Here is a 19,477-nt window from a genome sequence, read left to right as displayed (position 1 = left end):
AGTGCTTGCGGTCATTCAGAGTGAAAAAGAATCATGGTGGTTTGTCTTCCTGTCAGCACTCCTGGTGGAAGTTTGCCTTTTGCTCTTGACTGAACAACATCCATCGCAGGTGTGTTTTACGTGGGTGCGAAGGATTTCTTTACAAAGAGTGTAAGTCTTGGCCGTAGTGGACCAGAAGCCCTTGGATGAGTCATTGAAAATCACAATGGGATTTACCCAGTATGGAACACTTGTATTGTGTGAGCAATTGGCCTTAGCAGACCTTAAGTTAAGAGAGCATTTAGTTTGTGATTGTACTAAAAAATTGCCCTTGCCACGACTTATCGCAGAGTAAGTAATTGGTGCGTCCAGTATGCAAATTCTTTGAAACACGTACTTGAGACTTTGAATAATAAGCTAACCGTTAACCCATCTAAGTGTCTGTACTTATTTAGAACAACTCTTGACTTGGTGTGAGTTGGCAATCCTTTGTTACAACTTTAGGAAGGTTATTGGATGACGTAGACTTGATCTAAAGGAGTGTCATTTCCTGGCTAGGGAGATCGAGCGATGTGATAGGTCCCAAGGATTGGTCACTCGCTGGTCATGAGAAGTTGTCGATGAGTGGACACGGTACACTCATGTAGCCAGCAGCAAGTCGGGGGAAGGTATTGGGTACCCAAACCCCCCTGGGAAACTATGTAGATCTGTTTTTGGCAAATTGTTTCCCAAAGCACCACAGCACATTCCTCAGATTTCATGCTCAAGAGTCCGTACTAAATACGTCAGCCTATCTGCTTATGTAGCAGCGTGTGGGTTCAGGTGCCCTTCTGTCAAAACAGGCCCAAAGGCTGAGGTTTCCAAAGACAATGACGTCAGCCAAGTGAAACTCATGTTGACATGTTGTTCATGTATGAAGCACACCGCACAGGTAACCATTGAAGTCCAAATAAAAGATGTATCACTAAGAAAGTGTGAACCTTCTCAAATATTGCCACTTACGTAGTCAATTGGGTGTTTACTAACAAGGAATTAAGTTTGTTATTTGATAGAATGAGGAACACTGATACTAAATGTGTTTATTGTCGGATCTGCCCCTTCAATCAAAGTTAAAACCAACAGTGTACTGTCATTAGGTCACCCATTGGTGTCAAAGATAGAAATTAGCAATTAGATTTCTGCTCCACAAAACATGAAATAATCTGTTGTATCTGACTTCTATTGTGGTAAGATCTTTCTTTTGATCTTTAATCTTTCTCTCAAATGTAGGTCTGTGATTGTGGAATATTTTTAGCATGAAATAATGAGGCCAATTTTGAGCAATCAGAAAATTTTTGATGTTTCACAAAATGTGTCTCGGCAGAATTTCAGAACACAAGGCAAAAAGTAGAATCCGGAATTGAACAAAATCAGCAAATCATGATATTATTCAAAGCATTGTGCAGTTGTTCCCATCAGTTGTAAGAGCCTAAGTGAATCAGTGCGTTTAATGCCTGCCTGTTTCTTTTGAGTCTGCCAGACATTTGATTAAAAGCAAAAAGGTATCCTTTAGTAGTTACGCTGAAGTTTGGCTTTTATTTGTTGTGTTTGAAAGGGACAGAATAGAACTAAGATGAGACATACCAATGGAAAACTCTGTAGACAGTTCTACGCCTTCATAGATTTCGCATGTGTGTCTTTTGAATTTTCAACCAAGTGTGAACTTTTTTGGCAGCGCTGAGACAGAAAATTGAAAAGTTTTTTACCCACTATTGCTTAGGATTCCAGCGGTGGGTGTAATCTGTTTTTGTGCTGTCTTGTACACCGAAAGGTTACTTTGGGTGAGGGAGAAATAGCGACCGCATCCACCCCCTTGTGCAACACATCAGACACCTGTAACTCTTCAACTGCTATATAAAAGTCATAAAAACTTTGGCCTAATCTCTCAAAGAGGCTCATTAGAGGTTGTGTTGGCCCCCTGGTGGAAAGATAACACCACTACAACAAAACTTAGCCCTGTTCTATAGTGTTTACAGATGTGTATATTATATTGTGTGTGAGAAACATTGTAGTTCCCAAGTTCTTGCCAGCAAATCTGATTGCATAATGCGAATACACTTTTAATTTTGTGTGAAAGGGGAGAGATATATGCCTAGTATGGATTAGTTCATATTGAGAATTTATTCACTAGTTGAGTGTTAGTTTTATGCTCTGCTTGCCAGAATGGTTATGCAGCATGAATTTTTAGATGTCCCCTCTGTAGAACTTTTTGGTCGCAGAAAACATATATTGCAAAAGGCTGCTTGATCATTGCTTGATCATTGCATTTCAATGAGGATGCAGATTGCTTGAAGTGAAAATGATGAATAGTGTTGTTGATAAAAAAACAACTGATCAATCTTCAAGAGGAAGGTTAACTAAGGTGAATCATGATGATTGCATCCAAATATGCAACTGATTAAATTGTAATGCATGCAGTTGATAGCAAAATATTCACAGAAAAAAAAAGACACACACAAAAAAAGAGATACACAGAATGATGCAATCAGAACTTGTTGCCGGATGGCAACATTCAAAATGCTGTTTCCATATGGAAAAGGAAAATTTGGTAAAGTTTTATCTTTTTTCTCTGGAATAATTCCGTTCATCAGAATGCATCGCTCCTTTGTTTTGCTAAAGTGGCATTTTAAATTACGACACTTGTTTGTATACATGGCCACTCACTTCTGCATTGTAGAGGGCATGAACACCACACCAGGTGTGAAATTTTGCAGTTCAAAGGTCAGCAGTTTTTATGCCGATTGATTTTGACAGGTTCATCAAACAGCTTTTGTCGATGTTCGGCCAAGGACAGGTCAGAATGGTACTTAAACATATCAGCCAGTCAGCGTCTGACCATGACAGTTAATTTAAAAGGTGTCACATACCAGCTCATAGTGCTCCTCAAAATGGCCATAGCAGTTTTTAGATAACCCTAGCATTCCAATCCATTTTCAACCCAAGATAAGAAGTCAAATGTAATAGGTAGCGGTGCAAAGTTTAACGAGGTAGCGACGAGGTATTCAATTCCCATCACATTTTTTCAATTCGTAGCATGTCAAAGAATATAATATTGCAACATTGGGTAACTTCATTTTATAACAAGAGGTGGCTCCCTCATCATACACACACATTGACTTGCAAAGTTTATGTATCTGTCACTTGGAGATCAATATACTCCAATATTGCCCGAGAGATGATGGATGGAGTACGTGTGTTGTAAATTACTGCCGCTGGATTGCAAAAACTCCACATTGAACAGTTATAGCCTCATGGAACATATTTTGATTGTTGGCCTGTGAACCTTATCAGGTTTGGTCAATTAGGAAATCTGCCTTTGAACTTCATATTAATATTGTCAATGTCACCAAACCCATCCAGGGGGATCAGATTGGATACACACGTCCAGGAGTTTTAAACACTTTTGAAAACAGTCACTGTATGTTTCTGAGGGGTACTTTTCTGACAAAGTATATAAGATCAGAGCTACCTTGACTGACAACTGCAGATAGGTGAGTCTGAACCATGAAGAACACTATAACATCTCCTTACATGTAAACCTATGTGGTGAATTTTGTGTTGACGAAAGGGGAAGGTTTTCACAGAATTTGTGTGGGACATCAGAATCTACTAGAATGAATACTGTCTGTTTATTAGAAATGTGAACATACAACTGTGAACAACTGTATGCAAAATAATATAGGGTTATTCACAAAATACGGCCCTGTATGGACGAGGGCTCAGTGAGTGACGTATTGGACGAGCCGAAAACCCTATTATTATACACCTCCCTCCATTAATCGTCCGTATAAACAAATTCTATGGTAAATTTTGAGGGATGCGGCACGTGAGATATGAGTGGAACGCACGCGATTGTTGAAATAAAATTGCTACAAACGCCAAACAGGCGCGTCGCGCGTCTCCGGTATTCGGGACTCCGCGTACTATATAAATACGGAAAGTTATTGGACGGTCAAACTCCCATACGTTACGGCAGTAGGTGTATAATAATCTGTTGAATTGAAAAATGCCTCTTTAAACTATTGATGTTGGAAAAGAGAGTAATTTTGTAAGTGGAGATTTTCATATTTTGAATAGTATTGACCAAAATTTAAAATAAGGTTGCCATGTCTCGCTGTCAGAGAAACTGTGCTCATTGTTTAGTCTGTAGCCATGTCATGGTAGACAGATTTTGCCCCAAGTTGTAAAGGATCCAAGGTCCCATGGTAGGGGAGTATGGTTTGAAGTTCAAGGTTTAAAGCAGTTAATCATGTTAATAGGCATTCAAGTATGTACCTCCTGAGATAACAACAGTGTAACAAGCAGTGCAGGCTTGCAGACACTCAGAGACCCGGCGTTCCTGTTTCTAGGTGGGAATGAAGGGGAATGTTTCCTAAAGCCGGAATGCCAGGTGCTTGTGGTCACAACAGTTGTCAAGGCTTTAACTAGGAAGGCAGCCTGGTCTGGGAACCTGGTCACTGAATTCTGTGGACAATCTCTTTCTGGGTCACTGTGAAAGCGAGTACCTGCGAAACTTCTATCACCACTGTTCGGTATTCTAATGGAGTTTTGCTGTCAGCCACTTCCCGGAGTCTTGACGTGATCATTGTACAGCAGTTATGGTCTGCAAGAGCTCATCTAGTGCTGGGTGTTCTCAGATTTGACAGGAACCTGCTGCCTAGCTGGGGTTAGATTTTTGGTTTGAAGTGTGTTTGACAAGTTCTGCCCTAGGCAAATGGGTGACTGCCATACTGTAAAGAAGTTAGAAACTTTTGGCTCAAAGGAAGGTGTCAAACTACTCTGCCTAGCTCGCACGCCACTCCAAAGATAAAAGTACATCTGCATGTGATTACCTTGGATTTACCAATTACATAACCCCATACTGAATCTAACCAAGGTCATCTAGGTCCCCCAAAATAAAGGGGCGTTGACTTACGACTGTCCTGTCCAATTGCATGCAATTTCATTTCTCCAGTGTCACGTGTAATTTATTTACTCCAGTGATTGCATGGTGTGTTCAAGCCAGAGCACATCCCTGGTGAAGAAATCTTTAAAGTTTGATGCAAATTGACGCTGACATCTGATAGCATGCCTCATTGTTTTATGTCGTGGTTCTGGTTCTGAAATTCTGTCGATGTACAGAAGATACAGAATCAAGAAGGTATTCATGTTTCAGAAATCCATTTATGTGTAGAAGTCATCAAGCACTCTATAGGTCTTCCTCAGAATGAGTATCCCATGCAAATTAGATGAGGTTGCTTAGCAACAAGCCTGAGCACCAGGTGCAAAATAAGGATATGAAGAGGAGAAAGATTAAAATAGTGGTTATGAATAATTCAGATGGGAAAATTGTAAAATGAAAGGAAAGCTTGTCATGTTGGCACCGGACTGGCAGGGAATTGAATTTATGTATATTCCATTCAATCATGGGTTCCTGCCTGCTACTGTGTGTGTAGCTACCGGAGAATTTCCTGAATGGTGAAAAGTTGCAAGTTAGACGTGATGGCAGACTGCCAGATTTTTGCTTTATTGTCAGCTTAGATTTCATACGCTGTTTCAGACGTGAATGAAAACTGAAAAATTTCCATATTTGAATATACTCTGCTTCCTGGCTTGCAATTGTTAAACGCTCAGGTTTCATCAGTTACTGCACTCATGAATGAAAACTAAAATAATTCAGTAGAATTACGATCTTCTTCCGGTTTATTGGTGATTTCTATCAATTTATTTCGTATTTTTATGAATGAATTGCATATGATACCTAGCAGATTTTACTCTTCTATACGGTTTCATAATTTATGCTGGAAATTTGCTGCTGGAAAATCAAAAAGTATGCAAAATCTGTTCCACAAGAATGTGATTTGTCTCAATCTTTCATTAATTCTGCCAGCTCAGAATTTAAGACCAAAAGCAGACAATTTTTCCTATGTAAAATACCATTGCTTTTAGAGTAAAATGAAATGAGTAGATCATTCTTTAAAATTGTGTGTGTTGCCTCACTGAAATCATGGACTATTGTATTATCTCCAGCAGCGTTGATGTGTTGTTGTCCTGTTTTACAAGGCAATCTGCCGCAAACGTTACAGCAAGTCTTGTATTTGAGACGGAAAGTGGTCTACTATAATAGTGTGCATAAACTTCAGTTTCTGTGAGGAAATGCCACATCACTGAACCAATTCGTGTTTCAGTCAAGTTGAGCAAAACAATTGCGATACAAAAAACATCCCTTCAATCTCTTTTCTGCAGATTTTTTCATAAGTACAAAGAGGTTTTAGAAAAGCTCGCCCAGTCAGTGTTGAGATCGGATGTGAAAAGGGAAGTGTGAGTGAAAAAATTAAAATCTCATTTATGGTGAAACCTATCATTGACAGCATTGGTCATATAAAGAGGCTTTGAATATTCAATTAGTGGATACATGATACATTGATGTGCGTATTATGAGAGACAGTTGGCTTGTAAGCAAAAAAAATAAATAACAATCAGTGATAAATTAGACCAGTACATTTGATAATACTTTGCTATATATGAAAGTGTTTGTAGAAGTGATTTTGTTTGATCATTGTTTCATTAGATCATGGTGCAAGAACTCGACCATGATACAATAGAATTGAAATGATTTGCGAGCAGTTGATTTAAATTATGCAAACGTTAACCATTATGGGTTATTAATGTGGGTTAATTATAACACAGAGGTCATTAGGTCCACAAGTATGTGTGGGTATGGTTTAAGTAAAAGACCTCGCCCTGATCTGCTGGTTGGAAATTCTAGTACCCTATACTGATTGTGGGTGTCCAGTGTCACACATTGACAGGACAGTTGATTAAAGACAAATTCCTTTTCCATACTTGCTCATTTCATTCTGACATTCCTCTGTAATATTCCATGCATGGTTGATGATGTACATCCGCTCATCTACAGACAGCTCTCCCCGAGAGCTTGCAGCATCATATTTGAGATTCAGCAACGCATTCATGTATGGAAAATTGCGATACGGGAGAGTGACATGGGAAGCCATGAGAATGTATTGTCACAGAAGTGAGTCAGTCATTGCATCTAAGCTGTCACCCATTGACAATTTCATTATTAATATTTAAATTCCATTAACAAATTACTAGTTAGCCTTGCCCCAAATGTAGTACCATGTGTACAGCCGTTTTCTCTTTCAAGTACCGAACTGACCTCGGTCAGAAAATTAACCTAGTAAGAGGGTTTTACAGTGTAGTCTTCCTCACAATCATTTCTCTCTGTGTCTTGTGTTAATCCAGCTTTGACCCAATAACAGACAGCACAATCACAGATATTGTTAGAATTCACAAGTTTTATCGCATTACAGCAGATACGGTAGATAATTACAAAGATGAAAAAAACATTTGCGTGATTGTGTTCTTGGTAGGATAGCCAGTTAAATGAATTATATATTTAGAAGGAATTCGATTTCATATTGAGTCCAATTTAATCGCAGTACTGAATTTGCATTTTCATGTGACCTTCTCAAAAGAACATTTTGTTGTGAATATTAAGTGTTCGGTAAAGTAGGCGTACAAAAATTTCATCAGCAAGGTTGTTGGGTGTTAATTCTGACAAATTCCAAATATGCAGAGATCACAATTTTCAATGTTGAATTTAGTATTGGTTAATTGTGGTGTTGTCATGAAGACACAGCTTGTTCATGATCAGTTTATCTATACTTCTCTACATACAAGTAATTATCATTGTGCAAGAAACTACACAAAACAACGTCCAAGACAACAACTCAATAGATTGTCACTACTCAGGAGATAATAATTAATGATGGTAGTCCTTTAACCATAAATTGAATGTAGGAGATTCCAAATTGCAAAAGCTATGAGAATCCATTTTTGCCAGTTTGCCTGGATGATGTAGTTAGTATTCCAACATGGTCATTATTCCAGCTGCCGGCTGTTATTATGTGATGGGATGTAACTAGAGTGCTTGTGCTTTTTCCACACAATAACACAAAAGACTGCGGTCAAGATCTTATGACCTCTGAAAAAAAAATCAAGTCAAACGAGGTCAAGAAAAAAGAAAGAAAATTCACACAAGCATGGGCAAATTTATGACCAGTGCTTGGATTTGTTGTGACATGATGAAATTGAGTGGGTGTGAATTGAACTTGCTGGAGAATTGGTTGTCTGCGTTCTCTTAGCTGTGACTGCAGAGAGAAAATCATTTTCAGGTTTGATGAGTTTTGAGATTTATTGCCATTCAGCAGTTGTACATCTCTGAGCCGTGATTTATGGAAAGGTGTTATGTAAAAAATGCCTTATGTGAAGGTTTGCCTTTATTAAGATAGGTAGCCATAGTAATATTTTTCAGAAACTTAGCAAGTCATTCAGCGCCCCTTTCCATCCCTTCAGTGTAATGCAAATGAGCTGGCATCCGCTGAAACAATTGTGGGTTATATAGTAAATAAAAGAGCCTGTGGAGTGTCATTGCGTTTGGTGCCCTGCTAGTGTTACAGGGTGCACGTTCCTTTGTGTAGTGGACAAAATGAAGTGGATGTCGAGGAGTCTGTTTTGTGAAGTAGTTGGCGTAGGAGTCTAGAATGAGGCCACGTTGAGGTTCCACTGTTGAAATTGGAGCCTTGGCAGGCGATATATTTACCAGAGTACCGAACAAACGCCAATCTGAGCGCAGATTGATAAATACACCGGTCTCGGCATTTCAACAGTGAATTATCAAGCAGCAAAATCTTTTAAAGAGTAAGGATTTTGACATTATGTGATACAGTGTGAAATTTCCTCCCTCACATGTGACTTAGACACAGAGATACAATGGAATAGCCGATCTCTGAAGCTTGTCCAAAGTCACACTCAAGGGAGTTTCTGAAATGCAAACAAGCTTCAACGACGAAGCAAATCAGCAGAAAAACCTAATTGACCGTAGTAATTACAAAAGACTTTCGTTCTCTTTTTTTTTATCCTGCAGAATAACTGGAGGTGATCTCTGATATTAGCTGCAAGCAGTTGTGAACACATTTTTTACTCATGATCTTGTAAATAGTCTTGGACCATGGATTTTAATGTGAAGATTCTTTATCAGTATTTTTTAATTGGACTAGTTTTGGTGCTAGTGTATTATGTTGACGCAGGTAAGTGGAAATTGTTCAAAATGTTGACGTGTAACATTCATTTTAAGCAAGTGAAATATCTAGAAGATTGAAACCATTGTTTCTATCATTTGAGTGATTGTGCTAAATTGAAGTTGTGTGTGTATGTGTGTTTTCATGATTCCATATCCTCACTGTTATTGTTTTCAGTTTGTTTATTTTATGTTAGTGCTTTTTGTTGCTTTTGGAAGATTTGCATCATAAAATGAATTTGTCATGTTCTCTGCTGTTGTGTGCCATCCTTTCCTATCCGACTATTACTACGTTTTGCCAGTCTGAAGAAGGTGTCCGTATATTTTGGAAACCATGTGTGGTCACTGACCAAGGTCTGAGTATTACCACAGAACCAAATGAAGCCATTGATTTTTATCAGGATTCAAGGTTGGCCAAAACTAATTATGTATCCACCAGGTCAGCTTGCACACAATGATGTATGGCTTCTTGCCAGTATCAAGCTACAGCCAAGACAAGAAGAACGAGAAAATTGGGACGCAGATGTAGGCACACACACTATTGTGAAAGGCAATATCGCTGATGAACTGACTTTTAGTGAGCCAGTTGATTTATTTGAAGATGTAATCAAATTTGCCTGCTCCTTGTGCAACGAGTTTGTGTCATTAGTCATAAATACAAGACAGTAAGGCGACATGGCTGCCAAGCCCCTAAATTTGAATTTAGTTGATTTTGTGCTTATCCGCATTAGAGATCTCATTGGAACGGCTGTCATCTGCAGTGACGGTACTGTATTGAAATTTATGTTTTTCTGAGGGCATCTGCCTTGCACGGAGAGTGATAGATCTGCCGTGAAAGCGTGCAGTGAATTTTGATACAGTGGTATCAGGGAAGGCCTGGAAAGAATTTCAAGGGATAAGCTACGGCAATCAAACTTTTGATTAGGGGTAATAACACCGAGCGATCGCTTTTTATTAAGCATCTGCTTCGTTCATCAGTTGCGATAAGAATTGTTGTGTGGTGAATCAAGGTTGAATTCAGATGAAAACAATCCGCTGTCTGCATATTTCTGAACAACTAGTCAGCTTTTCCACAGTATTGTCATCTGGTATTTTGTGTTGAGTAATCCCTGAGATTCTGTGCATTGGTCAGCAGTCTTTAGTCCATTGTGCTAGTTTAGCATGACCCTGTCCCCCACTTCAAAAGGACCAGAAGCCTGCATGCGGGTAAAATACCCATGTTGTCATGGGCCTCACGATGCAGTCACTTCAAAGACAATACGCTCTCAAGAAAGACATTCCGATTTGTTTCCTTCTAAAGTACTGAGAATTGTCCAGAAAGATGTGAGAATTTCAGAGTTTTGACATGTAATAAAGTGTGGGGGTACTTGAGACTACATCAGATGTGATGGAATTATACTTGCTGTTCATTATTGTGTGCGTCGTATTTGTTTATACAAATAGTCTGCAGACTCAAGCCGGCTCTGATACAGGCTGTGATCTTACCCGGTATTATAAAGAACAAATAGTACAACTCAAGGCACAATCCATGTTCAAGTGAAATTTCACAGCAGGGCTGGGGATCGTAAATCGGTGATTTACCAAACTTAATTTCACTGCAGGTGTCGACTAAATGAAATACGAAATTGCCAATTGTTGTGGTGAAAAGATGTTTTTATGGGGGATTGTTGTATTTGCTGTTTCATAGCTGTGAGTTATGGTGATGTCATGGTGTAAAATATTAATGGCCGTATCTCCTAAAATAATCAGCCTATTCATTTCCCAACTGTTTTTTGAGGTCCTGTTTTTTTTTAAATCCAAGCACATAGCACATTTAATATTGTGTGTTCAGCAGTTAAAATTAGCGCAGGTCACAGAACGTTGTGCTCTGTCATATTCAAATATTTCCAATTCCTTAGACAGACAGTAATTAAGGTTGTCAAGTCAATGTAAAAATGTACATTAGATTTTGTTAGTTCAAGCTCCATTAAATATGTACTTCATGTGTTTCTCAGGGATTTCTGTAAAACTGAAGCTAGTTAAATTTTAGTTTCTTGCCTGGAATATTGCAGGGTGGTTAAAAATTGTTTGAAGGCTTGTTGTAGCTCTGCTCGTAGAACCTTTTGTCGCCAAAATTTTCAGGCTTTATACTAATAGGTGTCACTCTATTCTGGGTATGTTTATGATTTTTCATGAGTAAAAGCTGGTCAGAGAATTAATATGATCATTCAGCAGAAGTGTAGTGAACAAAAAGTGAAAAGAGAGGAAGAATTCAAAACGAAAAACTGGCCAAAGATTGCTAACTTTCTTTTTCTCAATGGTCAAGTGGTACAGTTGACATTGTCCTTGACCGTGTCTTACCGTACATTGTGGACATTCCTGAGACATGCAAATGCTGTCTTGTCTGAATGCCTCAAAGTCAAGGGCAATGTGCACATAATGCTGTGACCTCAGGAGATATACAGCTACATAAAATGTCATCAGAATTAAATTGCACAGCATGACGAAGTCACCAGTTCATGCATCTCATCAATATAAAAACAACCCAGCTTTTGCAAGTTCTACTTTTCCATCAGCGCAACACGGAAGAATGCACATTGTCAACATTCTCTGCATTCCTACTTTCATAAATGTGAAATTAAAAAAAACATTGTGTTCAATAACCAGGTGCCAGAAAGAAATGTTATTTTTAGCATTTGAACATGACAAAGCTGAAAAACTAGGTTACCGTTCTAATAAAAAACAGTCAAGATGGTGTTTACCATTCAAGTGGTTAATTTTAAGAGGTTGTATGAACCAGTAAAATCTACTGGCAGAGTAAACACTGGGATTGTTCAGGTGTGAACGCTAAATGGACGATTTGATGTGTTAGCTTTCCTAGGAATGTTCCGACATTGTTTTTTTGGCTTTTAATCGGCTTACCAATGACGATCATGCAAAATTGGGTGCGCTTTAATCATACAGAGATTATACGTTTGGACCCCCAGGACATCACCGGAAAGGATGAAAATGTTACTCAATACCACTTAACTGCTTTTTCATTTCTTGTGTGCTGTGAAGAAAGATTTCCTTCCAATAGCAGTGTACTTAGAGATTTTCTCGCCACATTTGGATTTGGTTTGAGTATTTTCATGCTTTTTCCATGTGCAGCAGTCATTCAGCCGTAGTACAGGAAACTAATGAGAAGAGAAAATAGTGTTATTAGTCCCCACGGACACCGTCGGGGGGACTTATAGGTTTGGTCATGTCCGTGCGTGTGTGCGTGCGTCCGTGCGTGCGTGCGTGCGTGCGTGCGTCCGTGCGGTCCGTCCGTCCGTCCGTTCACGCAGATATCTCAGAGATGCCTGAAGCCTTTTTATTCAAACTTGGTACAAGGATTACTTCATATGTCATACAGATGCACGTCGATTTGTTTTGTGATACGATCCAATATGGCTGCCAGGCGGCCATTTTATTACGATTTTTTCATGTACAGAGCCATAATTCAGGCATGTTTCAACTGATTTTATTCAAAGTTGGTACAAGGACATTGACCAGTGTCATAGATATGCACGTCGATTCTTTTTGTGATACGATCCAATATGGCCGCCGTGCGGCCATTTTGTTACGATTTTTTCATGTACAGAGCCATAACTCAGGCATATCTCAACCAATTTTATTCAAAATTGGTACAAGGACATTGACCTATGTCATACATATGCACATTGATTTGTTTTGTGATACGATCCAATATGGCCGCAGCAGGCGGCCATTTTATTACGATTTTTTCATGTACAGAGTCATAACTCAGGCATGTTTCTACAGATTTTATTCAAAGTTGGTACAAGGACATTGACCAATGTCATAGCTGTACACATCAATTTGTTTTGTGATACGATCCAATATGGCCGCCATGCGGCCATTTTGTTACGATTTTTTCATGTACAGAGCCATAACTCAGGCATATCTCAACCAATTTTATTCAAACTTGGTACAAGGACATTGACCTATGTCATACATATGCACATTGATTTGTTTTGTGATTCGATCCAATATGGCCACCATGTGGCCATTTTATTACGATTTTTTCATCTCCTGAACTACAACTCAGACATGTATCAAGCGAATTTATTCAAAAGTATTTTTTATCACAGACCTAATGAGAGGGACTCTATCCTCTCTGAGGACCTGTAATCAAAGCACCCATTAACAAGTGGGGACTGTGTCATCAACGATGACAAAATAGTGTTATTTTAGATAATAAAAAAGTCTTGCAGTGTATCAGTAATTCCACAGAGAAAATGTTTTTTGTCGGCATGTAATTGTATTTGGAAGGTTACATTATTCTGATTATCAGTTTGTGTTTCATTACTCCTTTCTCGTTATTGTGAAGTTTAATATACTGGTCTATGACACCTGTACTTGTTTGCGTTCTTGTTGGTTGCTGTGTGTGTACACACTTCATATCTCCAGTGCAACCTGTATCAAATCAACATATCATATGGTTCTCGAAGGTGTCTTGGAACGGTGCCAGCACTTGCTTGCGCAGCATGGCGTAGCCATTTTGCCTGTTCGGTGTTTTCTGAAGTTTTTCACGGCCTCAGATCAAGTGAATTAAAGTTCTTGAGCTTTCCAAGTGACTCTGATAGCGGAAAAATCTTAAAATCTTATTACTGTTGTGCTTCCTCAGAGTTAGCTACTGTGTGAAAAAATTGAAAACAAAATTTGTCCGAAGATGAACTTTTGCTATGGTTTTGTAACACTACAGACAATTACTTGCACTAACTTTTCAATTATTCTTTTCTCTTGCATGCATGTATTTTGTATGTATGTATTCTGTAACTACAACTGATGAGCTTGAAATAAATTTTTCTACCTATAAAACCGAACAATGTTTTACTTCTGTGTACAGTAGCTTAGCAGCACATTTGCAACTGTGTAAGGATGGTACTTTGATTATTAGAAACTTTGGATTCTGTGTAATATGTTCAGATTGGGAAGGGACCCAAACAACTCTCAACCGTCATCAATTGTGAAAATGTTGAAGGGAATACAGGCTCTGTTGAAAGTAGATGGTAATCTTTGCAACTTTTTACAATGTAAAATTCTCAAGTCCTGTACTCAATCACTTTGAATGTATGTTTCACCCCGAGGGATTCGGTAATTCGCTTCCTATGCTGATACACATAAGAAAATACCCTTGTTATTGCCGATTCTCCATTTAATGTTTGGTCAACCAATTTAGGTCACACTTTTATGGTGCAATAGATCATAGCATAAAAGGTTGGCACCCACCCAAAAAAGTACTGAAACCGAAGAAAACAAAATCCAGGTTGAAAAGAAGAAAAAAAAGAACCAGTTCATTTTGTGAGTCTTTCAATGTTAAAATGGTAGTTTCTGAAGCTAGTTACTGAAGATAGCTGAAGTTAAACATTTGTAAAGACAATTAATATTTGACTTGAAAAAGCAATTATAGATAATTTTTTCAGTGTGAATTGGTCAAATGTTATCGAATCCTGCTGTCTGTACAGCATGGAATTCAGCTGTTTGAAATTTGTGGAATTCGACTCATCATTTTAAAAACTCTGTGATTAATTATTCCTGACTTCTTTGACTAAGCAGTTATTTTCAGAGCGAGAGAATCATTCGGCTGACCTTTTGCAAAAAAAAGGAATCGCTTTTAGAAAAGAAAACAAAGAAAGGTTGAAATTGAGAAGCCAACAAATGGAGATGAGTCAACGTAGAGATTCCATTAGTGCTATATTGATACGAGAAGAGTGTGTATTTTCCCAGGGGTTGTAATGGAAAAAAGTACGATTTCCAAGTCATCAATTCCACTTTTGAAGAAGGTTGCTACACATTAACCCTGACAGCTTTATATGTTCTGTACATGTGTGTGAGTAACCTGGCATGTTGAGTTTACTTTCCGTTTTTGATCAGCTGCTCCGTAATCCCCGCATTTACTGCTACAGATTCACTCCTGAATCACGTTAACTGTTCTTTGACTGGACTGCAATCAGAGCATTCATCATCAAGCTCTGTGAATCCATCAATGTAACAAGCATTCTTAGAATCATTTGATTTCAGTGTATCACTCCAATTACACATGTCAGTTGTCTCTGTTTATAAGTATTCTTGTCTTTTTACTCACCAAAGTTTAATAGCATCCATTTCAGAGATTTTCTGCATCAAATGTTTGTACAGCGTAGGTGAAATGACTGTGTGAAGCATGGCTCTCTAAAGATTCCTTTTAATATTTTGTATTTGTGTACTATTCCAACTTTGTATGTATATTTCTGTCAGGTGATCCAAAATGTGAAATTTCTCCTCGCATTATGGGAATTGAAATGTAGCATGCCCCCTTTCTGAAGAGTCACACCCTACCTATATGTAAATTGTGCTTTGTTTGCACACATCACTGAAGTCATATTGGCAAGCCTTCAAAAAAAAAGACAAGTTACTTGTACAGTCTAGCAAAGAGGTGGTAACACGTTTAACCGAAATGTACGCCACAGGCTATAGGTGAATGTACAAGACTGTGATATGCAGAAAATCACTCAGTACCCACTTATGCAGTTCTAAATGAATTCAGCATGCAGGGGAAGTGTTTACTAGAAAAAACCAGAAGCAAATTCTGCAATACAGCGAAACTGTCGAACAGAATTTCCCCAATTTGTACTGATTCTTTCTCTCCAGTAGCCATGCATTATGGAAAGTGCAGTATCAGGGTTAAGATATTTTACATGATTGTTGTAATTGTAAAGTTGTGCAAAACTTGTTCGAATAACTGCGCAGTATGGGATGTGAGAATCATCAGTGAATGCTTGCAATTCTCAGACACTCTTGACACGTGTGAAGAAATCTTTACATGTAATGTGAGGTAAGGCAAAACCTACAGCAGCCTAGACCAAGTACCTCGCTTCCCAGCGAAGGGGGGGGGGGGAGGGTCTGGAGGATTTCCTGGTAGACAGTCCAGCATTCCCCCTCTCACAACCATGTAGCCGTAGAAATCAATGGAAATATTCAGCAAATGTTGTCACTACATTGGTAGACCTTACCTTAACACTTTAATTGCCAAAGTCAACTTCTCTTGCCTTTACAGAACATAGCCTTAGCAACTTTTTTAGATCTAGACAATTTTTTCCAGATTTTCATAAAATTATTGTGAAAAATTGTTGCCATTGAAATGTTAAGACCATTTAGTCCAAAATTATCAAAAAAATTTCAGAAAAATTCATAAAAGTTGGTAAAATGTTTCACAGAAATTTGGTGGGAAAAATTACAGCACTCAAAGGGTTGAGCTTTGCAGAAGAGTGAAAGGTACGATTGTATTGCAGTGTTGCAGCTGTGAACTTTGCAGCCCCGGGAGTTGTTAAAGTTTTAGCCCTGAGATGTGCGGTCCCTAGACCTCTATTTTCATCTCCCTTGCGGCGATTTGATGGGTGTTCAAGTATCAACTCTCCCTTTCGCATACTTGATCAAGGTCCGCGTCTCAGCATGCTGCATTTGAACTAGGCCCCAAGTTTAAATGGCTGAAACCATTACGGCGGCATTGATTTGTAGTGACGGGCAACAAATTGTTAATAGATTGAAGAAAATGAGACCATTGCTGTGACCGAGGTAGCACTCGATATCAGAGGGCAGCCTCATTGCTATTAAAATATTGCTTATGCTCAGCGATTGACATTACTCTACCCGGGAAATATGTTGTAATTACTTTCAAGCGGACATCTCTGCCTACTCCTTCCTTACCCTATTATGATCAAATTGCCCTTTCAGAGGTTTATTGCTTCTCTTTTATTTTGCCGACTGCTAACATTGTGCAGTCCGCAAGATTTGGTGGAAACAGGCATAGTGATCGTAGGCAGAGCCTGGCCACTATGCGGGTATCTTGCCTTTGTGATTACAAGGGTGGCATCTGGCCCATACTTAACATCAGTGTCAGTGGCTCACTCTTCTGGGTTGATTCATAGCTCGCCTAATGTATAATTATGCACTCACAAAAAAAGGACATAAGAAATGCATGCCTTTAGGGCAACCTCATACATTCTAATTTTCTCATCGTCTTGGTAAAGGCATCGGCCTGTTTATATTCACAGTGAAATGAAATTCTTTAAAGTGGATTGAGACCAAATTATAAGTATCAAGACGATAAGCCGGTAGTCGGTAACCTCCCTTAATTCAATAAGACAGGTAAATTAGGCTGGATTAATTGCTACTCTGAACAGCGATGTTCAGAAATAATTTCAGTGACAGTGAGCAAGGTGTGATCGGAATTGCCATGGGCAGGGCATTGTTATCTCATGAAAAGGACAAGGAAAAATGCGCCGAGTCAAGTCACACACGCTTTTCAGGTGTGATGTATGAGTACAAGAGAGAGGAAAAAGACCAAATTTTGTCAGCTGTGCCCACTGGAATTCAAGATCTTATCTTGTAGCCACAAGGGAGAGAAGGCTTGTCAGTGGCTTACCTTGTTCCTTAAAATACATGCATAACAGAGGAAGATGGGAAGGGAGCTGTCAACATCTGTCCAAGGTACAGAAGGGGGTTGTTTTTCTCAGTCATAAATTGCATCAAAGTATTTTGGTTTGAGGGTTGAATATTCATAGGCTTTATCAGTATTTATGACTTGTTATTGAAAATTGATTGTGTGAGAACAGTGACCCAGTTTTTTAGCTCCCATAGCCATATGTATATATGGCAATGGAAGCTATTCTTATAGGCTAGGAAAATGTCTGTATGTATGTTTGTGTATGTCTGTATGTCTGTACGTCTGTATGTCTGTATGTCTGTATGTCTGTCCGTCAACATCAAAAACTCCAAAACCGCTGTACATTTCATCTTGATATTTGGTGTGTACATGGATGATGGGCTGTAGATGAGATTTTGTTCAAATGAAGTTGTCATTGCCAAAAATATGCAAATTAAGTGAAAAAATGTAAAAACAGTCAAAATTGAAAAAACTCAATAACCACTGAGCAGATTACATGAAAAATTAGCATGTAAGTACTTTGGGCTGACATGAAATGATTGTGCGCATCTTGGGTCAGTATCTTGGACTTGCTATTTTTCATGAATTTTTTTGTAATTTTCTCCCATTTTTGGTCAAAAAATCTCCTGCTCTGAAACCACAAGTCCGATTGATTTGAAACTTGGTATGGAAGTGCATAGGAGTGACCTTGCCAAATTTGGGCAAATCGTGGTGAAATTTGCATATTTTAGTTTACACGTCCATAGACTCCCATGTATAAGGCAGATCTCCATAGACTCCCATGTATAAGGCCACAAACAATAAAAAATTAGTTTCTCATCGTATTCATATTGCAAAAAGGATGCAGTGACACAATTTTTAGTCCCCACGGATGAAGTCCAGTGAGCTTATAGATTGGGTCATGTCCGTCTGTTCGTCCATCCGTGAGTCCATCCGTTCACGCAGATATCTCGGATATTTTGACAAAATGTCATGTGACCTTGATGACCTTTGATCTCAAATAACATATTTGTCCATAACTCAGTAACCACAAGTGCTACCACCCTTCATATATGGTATGATGGGACAGCTTATGACGCCACATATTGTACCTCATTAATTATGCACATATCTAATTTTGAGCGAGCCAATAGAGCTAGAGGTCTGATTTTTGGTATATAGGGATAACTTAGCAAAACAATTTTTTTGACAAAATGTCACGTGACCTCGGTGACCTTTGACCTCAAATATACATATTTGTCCATAACTCAGTAACCACAAGTGCTACAGCCTTCATGTATGGTATGATGGGACACCTTATGACGCCACATATTGTACCTCATTAATTATGCGCATATCTAATTTTGAGCGAGCCAATAGAGCTAGAGGTCTGATTTTTGGTATATAGGGATAACTTAGCAAAACAATTTATTTGACAAAATGTCACGTGACCTCGGTGACCTTTGACCTCAAATATACATATTTGTCCATAACTCAGTAACCACAAGTGCTACAGCCTTCATGTATGGTATGATGGGACAGCTTATGACGCCACATATTGTACCTCATTACTATGCGCATATCTAATTTGAGCGAGCCAATAGAGCTAGAGGTCTGATTTTGGTATATAGGGATAACTTAGCAAAACAATTTTTTTGACAAAATGTCACGTGACCTCGGTGACCTTTGACCTCAAATATACATATTTGTCCATAACTCAGTAACCACAAGTGCTACAGCCTTCATGTATGGTATGATGGGACAGTTTATGACGCCACATATTGTACCTCATTAATTATGCTAATATCTAATTTTGAGCGAGCCAATAGAGCTAGAGGTCTGATTTTTGGTATATAGGGATAACTTAGCAAAACAATTTTTTTGACAAAATGTCACGTGACCTCGGTGACCTTTGACCTCAAATATACATATTTGTCCATAACTCAGTA

The 19,477-nt window shown here is 38.6% G+C and overlaps 1 protein-coding gene across 1 annotated transcript in view; it reads left to right on the top strand.

Annotated features, from left to right (window-relative positions):
- The window catches only part of LOC139138549 (receptor-type tyrosine-protein phosphatase delta-like), a 70,528-nt gene that overhangs the window by 7,916 nt on the left and 43,135 nt on the right, over nucleotides 1–19,477 (top strand). Inside the window, 1 exon segment of the mRNA XM_070706969.1 lies at nucleotides 8,948–9,110. Within this exon segment, the coding sequence (XP_070563070.1) occupies nucleotides 9,032–9,110 (79 nt within the window). The 5' untranslated portion in view covers nucleotides 8,948–9,031.

This window comes from Ptychodera flava, chromosome 8 (genome assembly GCF_041260155.1).
Source record: "Ptychodera flava strain L36383 chromosome 8, AS_Pfla_20210202, whole genome shotgun sequence".
NCBI lineage: Eukaryota > Metazoa > Hemichordata > Enteropneusta > Ptychoderidae > Ptychodera > Ptychodera flava.
Note: the sequence above shows the minus strand (reverse complement) of the source record. Positions and strands in the feature narration are given on the sequence as shown.